Source organism: Neopelma chrysocephalum, unplaced genomic scaffold (genome assembly GCF_003984885.1).
Source record: "Neopelma chrysocephalum unplaced genomic scaffold, ASM398488v2 Primary Assembly neopelma1_108, whole genome shotgun sequence".
NCBI lineage: Eukaryota > Metazoa > Chordata > Aves > Passeriformes > Pipridae > Neopelma > Neopelma chrysocephalum.
Window position 1 is genome coordinate 2,498,461 of NW_020897773.1, and position 17,069 is coordinate 2,515,529.

The 17,069-nt window shown below is 37.8% G+C and overlaps 1 protein-coding gene across 3 annotated transcripts in view; it reads right to left on the bottom strand.

Moving 5' to 3' along the window:
• FBXO11 (F-box protein 11) overlaps nt 1–17,069 on the bottom strand; it is a 72,530-nt gene that overhangs the window by 32,942 nt on the left and 22,519 nt on the right. For 2 of the 3 annotated variants that reach the window (XM_027696493.1, XM_027696492.1), the window contains exons 2-3: nt 3,672–3,799; nt 3,472–3,553 (exon numbers count right to left, since the gene is read on the bottom strand). In XM_027696493.1, the coding sequence (XP_027552294.1) occupies nt 3,472–3,553; nt 3,672–3,799 (210 nt within the window). Of the gene's footprint in view, nt 1–3,471; nt 3,554–3,671; nt 3,800–5,258; nt 5,265–17,069 lie in introns of those variants that run through there. The other variant, XM_027696494.1, reaches the window with a different exon arrangement.

A 17,069-nucleotide genomic window follows, 5' to 3' on the forward strand; every position in this document is an offset into this window, starting at 1 on the left:
TTCTCCTTTTAACACACAAATCCCTGAGGCATATAATTTGATCTTCTTCCCAAGACAATCAGTTACTTCAATAAGCAACCTGCAGATTTTTTTCTTCCTGTAAGTTTATGTATGTTAGGACCTTGAAATAATTCTTTATTGAAGAGGGAAGTTTACTAATGTAGTGCCTCCCACTGCTCCAAAGTTCATACTCCTGTTTTCCTCCCTAGGTCCTATCTCAAAATGAAAACTGAAATCCAGATGTGTTTCCTTACTGCAAGGGACAAGGACCAACTTTGAAAGCGTCAAAGCATTTCCTGAAATAAAAAAAAATAATTGTAAAGGCCTCAATAAACCACCTTGTGCCCTGCAATTTTTCAAGCAGTATTTACAGGGAAACTTAGGCACTGTTTTCAAAATGAAGATGATGATTTCATAGGTGTTTGCTATCCTCATTCAGCTTGATCCAAAATCCTGTAGAAATGAGCAATTTAACTTAAATTGCCCTTCTGCTCAATTAAGCAGGGGTTGATTTCAGACTTCTCCACTTAAATCACTGATACAATGATTACTCGGTGAAATTCTCCAGTATAACTTGAAAAAGCTGATTTGCTTCTTAATGTTACGACTCAAATTTCCTCTGCATCCAAGAGAGAACTACATGCTTTTGTTCTATAAATCCACACTTCACATCTTGGGTATCTTTTAATAATGCCTCAAAGCAAGGATGCAATTGATGTGTTCTTCCTCTCAGTTTACAAAAATAAGCCAAAACCATTTAAAAGGCTTGTCTGGCCCTGATATCAGAAAAATTAATGTGCTCCTATTTATGACAGTTTTATGCCTATTGACAAAGCAAAGGTTAAGTACAAAATGCATATTCATATTAAAAAAACCCCACAGTTTTCCAAATAAGTGTCAAAACCAGACAAGAATAAAAATAAAAACAAAGTGCAGGAGGTCATCACCAATCTTTATCTTTGCTCTAACGTAAGTTGACAGTTGAACTATTTATGATTCAGTAAGTGCTAATGTACTGCACAACTGAAAATTAGAAACACATCTGGTTATGTCATTCTGTTTCCACAGGATATGCGTGAAGCTAATTCAGTTTCAGTTTTGATCATTTAGTAGATAGGAATTAGCAAAGTAATACCAAGACAAGGGGCAGGGAAAGCTGCCTGAAAGTGAATTCCCTTCTTTGTACAAAGACCAAGAATGCCACCCCAAGAATCCCAAATTGCAAATTATGTCTTGTATGGGTACCTTTTTTGTCCACTTTTGTGGAGAAGATGGAGACAAATAGCTTTTACTCTATAAGGAGGTACTTAGTAAAAAATCTTTTCTTGTTAAGAAGCAGAAATATGTCAGAAACATGGCATGTACTGTTCTTGGGAAAATATCTTATAAATCAATGGGAAAAAACAAAAATAAATTTAAAAAGTCAGTAAGTTCTGTAGACTATGAGTTATGTTTGTTCCTGATGTACAGTACAATCAATGAGTGATCCAGTAACCTGCAGTCTCAGTATGTACTGCAAATATGTAGTTCAGGGAAAAGGGAAATTTAAAAAAGCAACACTCCCAGAAGAACTAAATCTGAAATCAGTATTAAAATAAGGAGCAGTCTTCTGTTTTCCAACTACTGCCTCCACTCCAGTTGGAAACTCCAATTGACTGGCATTTCTCTTTCGACTCCACCAAATTTTCCTCAACTCAGAGTCCACACAAAAAGGAATGGTTTCCACCAAGACATTTTCCTGTATTTCCAGTCCCATGCCTTCATTTCATCTACAGTTCTAAAATAAATCAACTGTACACAAGAATACATAATCTCCAGTGATGAGGAAGTCTCATGCTTACAACTCAATTCCAAAAGCTATCATTACCTATGCCAACAAAAAACAGGGTGGGAGGGGTTTGTGTGTTAAAATAAATCTCACCACAATCAATACTCGTAGAAATTTAGAGGAATCTCCCAGAAACTCAAGAAGGAAAACAGCAAAACCCCATCACCTGTACTGGGAAAGAGATTAATTGCAAATCGGTTGTGGAGGACACTCCCTTGTTAGATTGTGACTGGTTTGAATACAATCTTAAAAGTAGAATTGTAACAATTGTACAATTGTAACAACTACTCTGTTAATTCCATGCTGGAGAAGCGTCAACAATCCCTGTACTCTCCCCTCAAGAATGTAACAAAAGGAATGCACAGTGAAAGTGTGGAGAATTCCTTTGGAAATCAGTGTCATTCGTGCTGTAAGTTGTACCACAGAACTCAAGTAAAGCTACACACCTTCACTAAAGCAAGGAGACAAGCAAAAGCACAATGAAAAATACAGCAAGAAAGTGAATGACATGGAAAAAAGCCTAAGAAATGGCAAGAGAAACTGAGTCCGTGACAAGATGACTTTGCACAAGGCTTCAGACAGCAAATCAGGAAATGAATCAAAGCAAAATGACACAGGTTGATGTCCAATTGGTTCTGGCTATTTCAAGGATATAAATCTGAGATTAAATGGTTCTTTAACAGCTGCTGAAATCAGGAGTTAATCAAAGAGAGGGAGAATAAAACAGAGCGGGAAAGAGACAGAGCTTGAAAGATAAAATCTACACTATGGAGAAGGTGAGGAGCCAGTAAGAGCAGACCTCAACAGAAGCAATGAAAACAGACCAAAGCCTTGAGCCAGCTGCTCAGTTTTAGTTCACAATATTAAGGGAGACATGGATTAAAAAAAACCAACAAAACAAACCAAAAACCAAGAAAAGCAACAGAAACCACATCAACGGGAGTTGGCAAGCATTGGTGTTGATTTTCCAGGGAAAAGTGACAGCAGATCTCCTGGAACTAAAGAGCGTGTCAGGAAACAAAAAGGTATAGAAGCAGAGAGACTGAAAACTACACAGAAAAAAGTACAAGTAGGGTATGTGTGCCTGAGTATATCTACGATGTGTGTACACACAAAATACACACACACTATAATTATATACACATGTATTGCACGTGTGCCTATTATACAATGTACATATACTGTAGCTGTGTGCAAAAGTATATGTACATCTATATATATAGGTATATGCATATTTTTATTTAAAAACACACAAACTCTCTCCACAATTAAGTGCTATAATAACATACCAGAACTACTTCTGAACAATACCATCAATATGAGAAATGGTAAGGCACCACTGCAGCCTTACTCCTCCTTACTGTAGCTTAGATACAACTACACAGCACTGTGAGGAGAATAAAAAACAACCAAAACCTGCCTGCAGTGAAGCAGACAGACTAAAGAACCAGATTCTAAAAGTTCTGATTGAAATCATCATTCCAAATTTGAAGTTCAGAACAAACTAGTTTTGGGGATTTTCCACTACTGTTTCTTAGCTGGAGAGCACACAGGAAAGGTGAAGTTTGGGGGTGATGTGTGGGGTTGCACGTGAAACTAAACTGTTCTTCTCTCTCACCTCATTTTTAGTACAAAGTTATTACCTGATAAATCCTGGGATTTTCCAGATACTCTAGCACGTTTTGCTCGGTGACCAAAGTTTTCAGTAGCTGAAGTGGAGGCACCCTTTAGTGAAATAAATAAGAATTAGTTCAGTCACTAGGTAACTTGTGAAAAATACTAAATTAGTATCATATTCTTGAATCAGTAAGATTTCCTTTACAATTAAAAACAAAGAAGTTACCTCCATACTGCTCTTTGTAGGGCAAGCTGTTCTTTTAGGTAGAAGAGTTTTTCTGCGAAGTTGGTATGGACTATTTTGTGCACCAGGACCTGATTCTTCTGCAACCATATCTGCAGGTACATCATCATCTGTAAACAAAAAAAGAAATTTGATAATTGGAATTTTAATTTTGTTTTATACCAGGAAAATGCTTCAGAAATTTTCTGGTAAGTCAGGAGGGTGGGGAGGAAGTGCAAGAGAACAGAAAAGCTCTAGTTAAAAAAAACAAACCAAAAAACCCAGAATATACACAGCATACATAAAGCTACATGAGACACTTGGGTTTTTGGTTTCTCTGCAAGCATTTAATTCGCTACAATAATTCCATCACCTCATTACCTCAAATTTTTCACCTAACACAATCAGCAGAACAAGGAACACAGGATTTCAATTATTAACTAGATGTTATCAAGAAATCTTTTAGTAAACATAACATTTAGTACAAAACTCAAGGCAGAATTTTCCTCTAACATTTCAGGAATAGCCCAGGACAGCATACAGAACCTTCTGTAAAATAGAGGTAGCTTTAAATACATCCACTTCACCTAAATTATACGTTAGAAAACTAAGAACATATTTTCTCCCTGCCCCTAAAAAAAAGAAGTGCAGAAAGTGTGATGAGAATAATTTTAAAGTTTTTGATTCACTACTTTCAATTTTCCCTGTTCATATATTTATGGAACATACTTGAAATAAGCAAGGAATAATTACTTATCACTGCATGCCCTATAACCAGCATTACATTATAAAGTTACAAGAATTTTAAAAAGGCCAGGAAAAAAACCCAAACAAAAAACCCAAGAAAATAAATTTAAGCCAACTCCACTGAAGTAAAAGGTATACTTCTTGCAGGTGCTTAACTGTGAGAAAAAAATTTTGGATTTCCTTTTCATTTTAATTGGTCTTTTGTTCTTAAACTGGACAAAATGTGATGTGGAAGCGATAGCCAGAAAAGCAATGCTGTAGAGCCAGCAGTTTTCCTAAATATATTAGGTTGAGAAGAGACTGCTGTAAAAAAAAAAAAAACAAAACCACAAAAAAGCCCCAATATTCCACCATAAAATTCCCCTACCCTTCCAATATTAAAGTAATTTGTTTAAAACACAAAGAAACAACTCTAAAGAGACTCTCTTACATTTCAGAATCTTAATATCATGATTTACCTAAGGGGTTTTTGGTTTAACAATAATTACAAAACTGGATTACACATACCATCAAAACAATAAAACTCTGAGAAAAAAAAACCCACACTAATTCAGCGTCCTCCTGCTCCCTTATGGTCCCATTTTTTTCTGTTCCTTAGCTGGTATTTATAAATTGCAACCTTGCCATGTACCATAACAGATCACAACACTGCCAGGACATCTAATTGAGGACAGAATCTGGTACAAAGATGAAGTTCACTGGTGGTACATGTGCAACTTCACACAGGCAGCTCAAAGCAATCTAGAAGAGCTTCATCAGCTCATCAATCCACCTGAAAACTAACCTGCAAGTACTACCTCCATGACCAGCTTTCGGCCAGCCCGGCACAGCCACGAGGGGGACAAGAGCACATGACTGGCAAGAACCACCACCCCCTTTTGCAGCACAGGTTTTAGGGACAGAAGTGAACGGTGGAACTTCTACCAAGTCCCACCACCTTTTAAAACAGAGACACCTCTGTAACTTCAGCTACAAGATGGCTCAGTCTTCCTGTCTGCTGCTTACAGAGCACACCTCACTAGCAGCTGAACACTTCTCTACCTCGGAAGCCTAAGTAATTATGAATTATGTAAAAAAACCTAAAGAACACTGACACATGACCAGCAATGTTTTCTTGTGGAGTGTCTGGCCCAGTGTTGGCATCGTGTGCCTGTGGAGATTGCTGACCTAAGAGCAGACCCACTGCATACTCATGATTCAGTCGCCTGGTTTTACCTGTTTCTTTTCATCTCTGACTAAAAACACCCCACCAATTTCACAAGATATCAACAGGCAGAAGACAGAAGCCTCCCCTGGCACACCAGAGCTGAAATAGAAGCAGAGGGTGTAAAGCAGGCCCTGCGAGTTAAAATTCAGGCACCACCACCAGTCCGAAGGCTCTCTCATAGCAAAACACCCAAACATATTCAAACATCGCCACACAGATCTACTCTGCACCCCTTGTTTCTATTTTAAATTTGATACAGTAATTATGATTTCTGTTGCTAATATCTTCCAGAAGCTAACCAGGGACTTTGAGTGCTGTGTCTTAAAGCCCCCACTGCTCCCCTGCTTTGCATTAAAGACACAAGATGACTGTCAGAAGAGCTGGTTTTTTCCCCCTGTTCTGGATGGTCGGTACAATAGTTCAAAATTGCCACATGAGACACAGCAAAAGCATCATAAGCAAAGACAACAGGAAAAAGAGAAAAATAAAAATCAAAGCACAGAATTTTGATCCCTCAATAGGTGATGAAAAGGGCACAGATAAACCCCCATCAGGTCTTTAGAAGTAAACCCATGGAGGCCACAAAGGACAAAATATATTAGTGCTGGAAAGAGAAGGCAGAAGCCTGAGGGGGAAAATGGCAGTAAAGGTCAGTTTGGCTGAAACACTGAAGGACTGGCTAAGCAGAAGAGAAATGTATTCATTTCTTTGCAGTGGTTTTAGGAAGATGGCAGGAGTCCCGCTCAAAGATCACTTTTCTAGCACAGATGACATTAAGGGATATGCACACATTCACTCACACTCACAGCAGGTATCAGAAGAATTAAAATCTTCCTTTTTCCATTTGAACAGCAAGTAAGACGAGGGAAGGGTAGCAAGGGAAAGCAAGAATCCACATGGCATGGGAAGCAGAAGGGTGCCCAGCACACATGAGCCAAGGTGCCCTTCACTGCTGAGCGGTGCCAGCCTGGGGGCACCGGTCCATGTGGCCGTGCACCTGGAACGTATGGTGACACAGGCTCCTGTATTGTGAGAGCAGCTCACAGGGAGAAGGTGCTTCAGGAGCCAAGATCCTCTGGCCTGGCCCTGCCCCCAACCTACTGACAGGTTGACACGTCACCCGCACAGGTGACATGCTTATGGAAGGATAACCCCAGTCAGGTGAGCTGGATGACATCTTTCTCACCAGCAGTTTTTGCCACACATCTGAGGGGCTTCTGCACAGATGATTTCTGACACTTCAGGAACAACAACTGATCATGTTTTTCCAAGTGCAGCCTGTGTACTGCCAAATGGAACACTACCAAGAAACCTGAAGGTCTTGAGTGATCCTTTACAGCAGTAGCCTCAGTGCTTGTTTTTGGCCTTCCAAACGCTCCCTGCAAGCTCTGAACAGACTAAACCAGCTACAGGAGGAGCCTTCAGAGAAATGCTGCTCACAAAGTAGTATTTCCCCAACACTGCACATTATCCTTCCCTGAGCAAGCAATGTAACAACTCTTAAAAAAGACTGAGAACTCCAAGAGCTCTATTTTGAAAATCCTTCCCTAAAAACCACTTAAACATACACTGTTTCGAAGCAGAAAAATCTATTTTAAAATACAGAACTTGAGTGTCTCCAAAATATTTTGAAAAACCTTATTTTGAAGAGTAACAGTATCAGCTAAACATACATAAAAAGCATTATAATTACATTTGTCAATGACAGAAGCATAAAAGTCAATAAACAAATTTGGAAGAATGTGTGTGTAATATTAATATCCTCATACAAACACCTGCTGAAATGACTGCCAGATGCTGTCACAGTCTTAACCAAGCCATATACATCTGCAGTTTTTAAGAAATTAAATTAAGTTGAATCTGCTCTCGAATAAATATTTACCTGAATATTTTACACCAATTATATTGTATAGTAAGATAAAATATTTTCAAACAAAATCATGTTTATTGAACTTTGTGACACTGACAGGTCAAAACCTAAATTTAAATTAAGAATTATCTCAGTTCATAGTTCAAAATGACTCTTGAAACCTGAAACGTACAAGCTTTAAGACTCACAAAAGACCAGTAAGGGCAAATACTGCCATGAGGGAAAGAAAAGAAATCTGCCGTTCTGGCAACTGCTAGAGTTAACTGCTAGAGTACCTTAAAATAAAGAAAAAATTAAAATGACACAATTGACTTCTTTTGTTTCATGAAGACATTTTAAGTTACAGAAAAACGACAAAAGGTTGTCAAAATAGTTTATTTATTGAAAAAAAAATTAACCACCTACAGATCACTTCTAGTGAAAGTTTATCACGTCAGCAATACCTTTTCCAAAACATGTGCATATGATGTAGTTTCATTTCTACCTTACATGTGTTCCATTAATATTTCCAAAAATCATCTTACATATAAATGACAAGTAGAGTGAAGACAGTAAGGCTGATAAGGCTTCTTTTTCTTTTTTTTAAAGGTATTAAAACCCCCCAAATTGACTCATTGACTCATCAGTTAAAAAGGAAACAAGGGAGGCAGCTCATACACTAACCTGCAGGGTTTAAATCACTTCAGTTTTAACATTGCAGCTTCACATTTTTGTGCTAGTTTTCCACATCTTTTCCAAATGGGGCAGGAGGAACAAAACAAACCAAACAAAAAGATTTGTAGTCAAGAGAAGCAAAAGACTGGGGGTGGCAGATATTTACAGACAGACACAGCATTGAAATTGTTCCTGCAGACCGGGGGAAGAAAGTAGTGGGAAACATAACCAACCAGTTTTAAAATAGAAAAATCCAAATCAAACTGGGAGTAGATCCTAGAAAAACAGCTCTGAAAAATAAAGTTAATCCATAGCGAACCAATTTGAATTAAGCCATAATTCATCTTGCCTATTGAACAAATTTCAACAGGAACAAGAGTTCATTACACAGTGTCTTTAAGTAGAACTGGTACAACTTCAGAATGAAATAATAAACTATTAAGATAAAAAAAACCCAATACTGTCAGTCTTCTTAATTAGAAGAAAATCTGAGTAAAGTAACTAAAATGTGAACTGATACAGTTCACTTGCTTTGGGTAGAGTGAATCTTGCCATAAATTTGGCAAAACATGGATAAGGCATAGTGCCAACCTGTGAGATGACAGCTCCAAATACCTCATTGCTGGATTAGTTCAAAATTGCAAGAGAGTAGAATGACAAGTTTAAGGGAGTAAAGAAGGAAGGTACACCCAACAGAACCAGCAATAATGTCCAAAAAACTAACAGAACAGAAATACAAGGCAGGAGTTCTGTATTTGCACATACAGTAACTGCAAAAACATTAACATCTCTGTAACAAACTGTCCATGCAAAAAACAAGCAGAACACACCCACCCACCATTTTTCTTTAAGGAGCAAAGTCTCTGGGAGTGAGCTGTTAAATAAATGTATGTAGCAGTGGTGTGACTGACACTCATCCCGTGTCCTTGCAAACACTCCCAACAAGTGGCTCAGACTTAAAAGCAGATACAGCACCAAAACATGAAAGATACTGAGTATAGAAATTGCACGTTCTACTCTGCATCTCAGAGCAAAGGTTTCTCACACCAGTAGAGGCTTTCCCGTTGATTCCAGACAGCATTTCGGGGTTAGTTTAAATTATGGATGGCTTAAGGTTGCTTTTGAAAACCACTAGCTAGGAATACCACTCCCATGAAGAGAAGAAGAAAAAAAAAAAAAAAGGGAACTCCCAAAAACCCCTCACCCAAACCAAACAAAAAAAATACAAGAGTGAGAAAAATGACATGCAAAAGTCATTGAGCTCAGATTCAATGTGTCCTCAGGGCAGGAGCATTTTGGTGGTCCTTCACTGTCAAGTTCCACTTCTCCAAAGTGAATTTCTAAACAAACCAAAACCAAATAAAAAGCCCCCAAAGAAACAAGAGGCATGTATACAGCTATTCCTTTCATTTTATGTTTAATGTTAAAAATACAATATTAAAATAAGAAATAGCTGCAAATTCATTTACTACTAACATCAAAGAGTTTAATAAATACTGTGATATATTTTCATTATCATTAAGGAAAGAAACCCTGCAGTATTTTCCCAAGCAAGATCCAAAGCAGCTCAAGTCACAGAAAGATAAAATCTAAGAGGTGGTATTTTTGTAAGGTTCTAATGGCACTGCTCAAGGAGAAGGATTAACCTCTGACAGGAGTCAAAGCTGTTTGAAACTGGAAGAGACCCTGCAAGAAAAAGATTCAGAGACAGATCTCCACTCAGAGCAGCTCTCAGCTGGGAAAGGGGACAGACCTAACATTAAAAATTTATGCTTTCTTAAAGACTACGGAAAGATCAGACTTGCCAAACACCATATGGAATGAAGAGGTTTTGCCTTCTGGGAAGCAACAACTAGACACAATAACCATTACTGACTACTAGAATATTTTAAATATACATACAATTTCTTACTGATAATAAACCAGAGACACATAACACTATGCAAGCCTACTGTAACTTGTACCAGTTTATTTAATAAACAAAAAGTATTTGGAATACCTTGAATTTTTCCTGTATAGAAATTCTTTCTTAAATTGAAAGAGGAAAAAAGTTATGATTAAGCTAAAAGTCTCAGTACTTGTACAGAGCAAAATAAAACCCCACATAACACACCACTCCCACCCCAAAAACCAAACAGCTTTCTGGAATTTACATTTTAAGCTTTTAAACACCGATACCCAAATGAGACACTGGAAATAGGTCGTGCAGTCATCATGGCCTAAAAAGAGTAAGAATAGATCAGACATTCAAACTCTACCTGTATTAGTTCAAAAGCTTGCGTTAGTTTTACAACACATGTAAATTATTTTCTACAAGGAGAAAAGCAACTACTTCTAGCTACATTGAGAGTTTCTTAAGGCTTAGATTATTTCTTGTGTTAAATAAAAGTTAATTTCCCTGAGAGGCTAAGAATCTGATCTTTTCTCCTCAGCACACTTTGAAGCCCACTACAGCAATTCTCATGTAGGTCTCTCAAACCACATGGGAGAGAAAACACTCCCTCAAAGGTCTGTCAGGTCAAGTGGCACCCTCGAAATGCTGCACATGCTAAAACATGGCTTACACAGCAAGGCACAAACTTCAGTTCTTAGAGCTGGCACAAACCAGACAAAGTGAGACAACTGGGAAAGAAACTGGCTGCAAGCCCAAAACTTGTCCCCACCTGTTTTTCTTTAAAAATTATCAACAGTCACAAACAGCTATTCACATCTTTAAACCTCATTCAGTACAGAGTTCATGGTCCAAAACCATGTAGCACAAAAACCATGTGTGAACACTAGTTAAAAACCCCTCCAGGTACTCCGGAATATTTTCCTTTTCAGAAGTCAGGAGTAAAAAGCGGTAACTAGGATTTGATGAAAAATTCTGGTTTCTTTCCACAACCACACCCCCAAAAGAGATATTTAATATCAGGTTAAAGATTGAATTTCTAAAGAAGTACATTAACATGCACATTTTTATTAGACATACAGAATAACTGCGCAACTACCTGCATACTTGAGCTACTTGTTAGATAACTCGTTTTAGAGAGGGAAGAAAAAGATCTTTTTCTTAGAATAAGCAGCTCTAACCATCAGCACTACCATGTAGAACTGATGAACTAGAATAAGGAGATAGATTTTTTTTTAAACTATATTGTTTTCCCAAACTGCTGATAACTGTATTACAGCATCATATATAACATTTAGCAAAGCAATAAACAAATCTCCAGGTGGCTGCCTTGCAAGTATTTTAATAAAAGAATTGCCCTTCCTGCTTAATAGGCAGCTTGACTTCTGCTCTGACAGGCTTTCATTGAGAAGGGACAAGGATCCCTTTTTGGGTGCATTCCTCATTTATAAAGCAATACTTTCAAAGCTGTGGCCTTGCTGCATGGTTGCTTGACGTTACAGTGAAAAAGCTGACCAAGTAGATTTTAAGGTTCAGAAATATACCTTGTTTAAGAGCCTTTCCTATGTAGTGCTTAAGAGCCTTTCCTCATTATAATTCTGAGCAATACTAAATAAAATAGACTTTATTACTACAAGCTGGGGTTTTTTTTCTGTCTGATTACTGACTTAAGATTCCAACTAGGACCAATTAAAATTTCTACCTGGTCATACTGCTTCGTTTACTAGAGTAGTCAAATTAGCAGCCTCAAAGGTCACCTCCCTTTTTGGCTGAAATACAGCAACTTTGGTCTCATCAGAAAAGCACAGCCAGTGAGAACAATAAAAACACACTGAAAGAGGTTCAAGTATCCCCACTTTGTCCTGACCAGAAAGATGTTTCTGATCAACTCACATACTTCAAATTCAGGCAGTACTTCAAGGTGCCTGAACACAGAGGTGAGAATGCAACCCATGCAACCCTGTGACCACACCTTTGGTGCCTACAAAAATGCCACCTTACCAGGAGACTGTCTCTCAGACAGGAGGAAATTACAGATTCTCCAATAGCAACATAAAGTGACCAGAACAGACACACAGAGGAATTGTGGAACCAGTCACTGGTACTTTAAAAAACGCAAACCCAACCATCAGCAAAACAAGCTAACAAAAAAACCCCAAGCCACCACCACCAAAAAAAAATTTTTTAAAGAAACAGAGAACTCAGTTTCATGAACAATGATGTCAGTAAAACGGCTGGACGTTGACAGGATGAAAACCAGCCTCCAAACCTCATGAGAAGAATATTCTAATTAACATATGTAAACTAAATATTATATATTTTGTGAGGATAGATTATTTCTAATAAGCAGAGAGTAGCTGAACTATGAAGCAGAGAGCTTGCCTTCTTTAATTAGACTGAAGTCTGAAGATTCTCGGCATCAATATCTCAAGAAAAATAATTAGAAATTTGTAATTTCCTGTTTTTATTAACTTCCAGCAGCAATTATTTCCAGCCTCATCTCATCCTGCTTTATGAGTAACTGCCTTTAGCACTGCTGGAACTGAAGAATGAGCATGACACTCAACTCCAGCTGAGTTTCTTTTTCTTTGAAAAAACTGGGTGCAAACCCACAGTGTAGGAATGAGTAAATTCAGTTAGAATACCAAGATTTCATTAACGAATCTACAATTTACACTTCAAATTTTCTATGGTCCATAACTGATCTATTTGCTGAGATTTTCTGTGATGCACAGGAAGTTAAGAGAAAGATGGCTCCCCTTGAAAGGATAGGAAAGTTTATGTGTAATAAAACTATCTACAAGTCTCAATATGAATTAACACTATTGCAACTTTTCAAGCACAACCTCCGTAAAACACCATCTCAGGGCACAGTCATTTCACCAAATTTTCAGGAAATGAAAGCCTCTAACAGATTTCTCTGGCATAAGCCACATCTGCAGAACACTGTTGTAACAAAGGCAGAAAAAAAAAAAATCTATCTCCTGCTACTAAGAGCAGTGCAGATTTGGAGATACTTGCCATGCAAAGCCATCTGCCTTATGTGGACTTTCCATCAGAAGTGACTGACATCTATCACTACATTGGCCCAGCTGAAACCTTGTTATGTCAAGGAGCAGTTTTGATGAACCTGCGGAAATTCCTAGTTTAGGATTTCAGAATTTTAAAAGTGTTTATGAAATGCCTATCATGACAAGGAAAGGCAGTCACAGATCTGTCTTGCAGTGGCAAAAGAGCTGAAGGAAAAAAACAAAAGGCAACCAAGATGAAAGGCCAGATAGTTCTTTTTGCATGCTGGGGACGAAGGGGGTACAGTCAGTGTTAACTCATCCAACGAAGAAGAGAGAGGATGAAAAAGTACATTAATAGTACTTTATAGCTTACTGGGTTCGGCTGCCATTCTTCCCTTTCTGTATCCTACTATTATGTTAAATCAGAGGAAGGAAAAAATAAAATTAAGAAAAAAAATGTCAAGACCCAGGAGCCATCAACTTCAGCACTTCGTATGTTTAAACGTAACTAAAAAACAAAGGGTCACCACGAAAATCCTACTTCAATTTCTGACTTTGTACAGATCCCAAATAATATTTTATCATAGCCTTCAGAAACAATATAAGCCAACAGACCACGACACACAGTTTTCTGGAGAAATTCACACTGGTATGGATTGGCAAATACAGACTGTACCAAGCAAAGATTCCAAGTCAACCATTAGTCTATGAAGAAGCAGAGAAACACCAAACAATCCAGAGGAAAAAATATGGACCTTGAAACTTTTGAAAGATAGGTGGGAGGAAAACACACCTTGTGCTAGTATTCCTCACAGTTTGGGATATCCAAGAGCATGTCTCTAGAAAAGATAACTGTGCAAACTGCAAAAGGTAAAATATTAATTCTGCTACCTCTTTTGGCTATCTCCCCTTACTACTACAATGATATTAAACATGCATTCTACTTTCTCCTCCTGCCCTAGTACTACAATCAACACTTACACAGTATTTAAAGTGTTACAGCTGAAACGAAAAACAAACAAAATCCAAAGAAAATCCAACACATACACCCCCCAAAGAAACTATGAAATACCACTATAAGAACAACTAGCAACAGTATACTGAAAACTTAAATACATTAGACTGGAGAGGAAAAAAAAAAACCAACCCTCATTACTTCCCCCCAAATTATTGTTCTTTTACTCACTAAATAGACAGACCCCCTTTTACAATATATAGTTATTTTTCACATGACTTTCAGCAAGGCTGTTTAATGATAATTATGCCAGAAACATGCAAGCATTTATTACCCTTGAATTAGTCACAAGTATGTTGTATCTAATATACTTTGTAGTCAGGCTGAATTTTGCAAGCCTAACTGTGGCAAGGTTTGCACACACCGAGTCAGACTTATCTGAATCCCTACTTACTCTGAAAACTTTTCTCAAGGATTGTTCCTATTATTCTATCCCTTGAATGACCAACTCCAAAGTGCCTGTCAGGAGCAGGAAAGCATGGTTCTGTTTAGCTTCAGGGAAATAACTGAGAAAACAACACATGGAACCATAGCAAATGCAAGTACCATCAGGGTGCAGGAGGAAAATGTTTTGTTACTCATTACTTATTTGCCAGCATATATGTTATTAAACGAGTTACGAAATCTGTCATCAAACTATAAAACACCACTGCAGTAGGCAACTTCTGATTCAAAACCTAATTTGTTAAGAGCTACAGTAAAAAATAAAAAACTGCTGTCAACACCAAATACTGCAGGACTAAGGGCCAACAGCCTACCTAAACCCAGGCTGCTTTGAGAAAGGAAGGAAAGTAAATCCTACACAGAGAACAACTATGCATATTCAAACCTTCTACTCTGGGAGATAAAGATTAAAGAGCTTTTCTACCAAGTTTTATAATATTAATACATAATGTAATAATGGCCAGTCTTCGCGAACGAAGATTTGGGGAAAGGTCTTTTACCTTTCCAGTCTGCGCAATGGATTTTTTAGGTGAGACACAGCCTGCGCTGAACTGAGCCCACCCTTTAATCCTAAGGTTCATCTGCCGGGGCCAAGCAAGCTTGGACAATGGCAGTGAGGTCCTCAGGACGTAGGTTTGTTTAGAGTGACCTTCTCATAGATGGATGGCCACACAGGGCTAACGGGCTCCATCTGCCCGGGGGACTGGCTGGATTCGAACCTGGGTTGCAGAGGTGAGAGTCCTGCACGCTAACCACTAGGCCACCAGGGGTCCCCTATTAATACATGATACAAATACAAATTGCAAGAACAGGATCATCTGTTTTCCACTGCCAACATGTGTTGCACAACAAACATCAGGAAAGCTGGAAAGAAGGTTCTGTATTATATGTTCAAGGAAATTGCAGCACAGGGAGGACACTATGTTCTTCCTTGCCCTGTAGACTAAGGATCTCCTAAGTACCCCAATCCAGAAGTTACTGCTCTTGGACATCTGGAGGGGGGAAAAAATTAAATCACATTCTGATTTTTTATTAGAAAACCAAATGGCATAGTTTTGATATATAAATCAAGTTTTTACGTTGGTTGGTTGTTTTCTCTGCTTCTAAATAGAACCTTTTTTAAACCATGTAATTTTTATAGACACATACTTCTTTTTTTACACCTGAGCACTGTGTAAATTCTGTACACATTGCCCAGCCCATTCCACAGCACTTCATAACCAACCACCATACACCACTCACCTCGTTTTAACTTTCCCATTTTCAACTGCAATGAAAACATGCAGTCAGACGCTGACTGATGATGTATTTTTACCATTAAAAACATATCATGTATGAAATGCTGCATCAATGAACTTCTAAAAGCCTTTTTTAAGTAGCTATTAAACTTCCATTAGTATTTTCTATTAATACTGTTGTTTCACATTGTGAGGAGCTTTTAGATACGTACACATAAACCCATGTGTAGGTACATCTGAACTTCAGAAATACGTTTCTAATGTGCAATACAACTGATTTTGTCACAGGAACTCTGTTTTCAGTAAAACTTCAGAGGCTAAAACACCAGCAGCTGCAACTGTCAGGGTGTGGGGGTGGAGGGCAAAACTCTGTGTATTTGGCTGTTAATTATGTCTTTTGGTAACTAATTACACTAATTGCAGATACATTTTTCCCAAGAAACTTTGAAGTAAAATGTAATGGCAGCTTAATTTAAGAGCTTCCAAACTGAGACATTTTTGCAGTGAATGCTCTTAAGTTTAGAACTCTGCAGATGATGACCTGTATCTTGATGATCTATTTTCAACTACTGACAATTTCATTACAACAACAACAACAAAAAAATCTAGCTTCTTTTCTCAGTATCTCTCAACTGTTTTTCTCATTGTCCCAAATCGGCTAAAGTTCTGTTACACTAAACAATATGGAAACGCCCATCTTAAAAAAAAAAAAAAAAAAAAAAAGGCTTCTTAGATTCCTCCCTGGCAAATGAAGTAGATGCTTATTATTTGCATTTCAAATTTATTCTTAACAACACTGAGCAACAATAAAGTTCAAGTAGGTAGAGCAAGCCTAAGTCACAAAATGGAAAGAAACTACTATTTTTTCATATTGTTTAAACTATCCAGAAGTACCGAAGTTTTCAACAGGGTTGTTTTTCTTCATCCACTGCCTTTTACGTCTAGTCTTTCTATATACCTGCAGCAGAACCCTGAACTTTTCCTTTTCTTAAACAGGTCCTTCTACTCATGCACCTGAACTCCCATTTTCAGTCTCTCAAGTTCTGAATATTCACCCATTTTAAGACCAGACAGAATAAGTTTTTGTCATTTATTTCATATCCATTTTGAAGGTCTGAGCCACCACACTTCCTACAAACTCCCTATAATTTGTCATGGCACAGTATGGTAAACGTGTATTCAAAAAAGTATTTTTCAGTAATGTGTAATAACTGTAAAAGGTGTTTGAATACAACAAAAAGCAATAGGGAAACAGTATGGTAGAAAAAAAGAGTACAATAACACAGCCCTTTCCAGACTCTTAAAGCCCTTCACTACACACAGT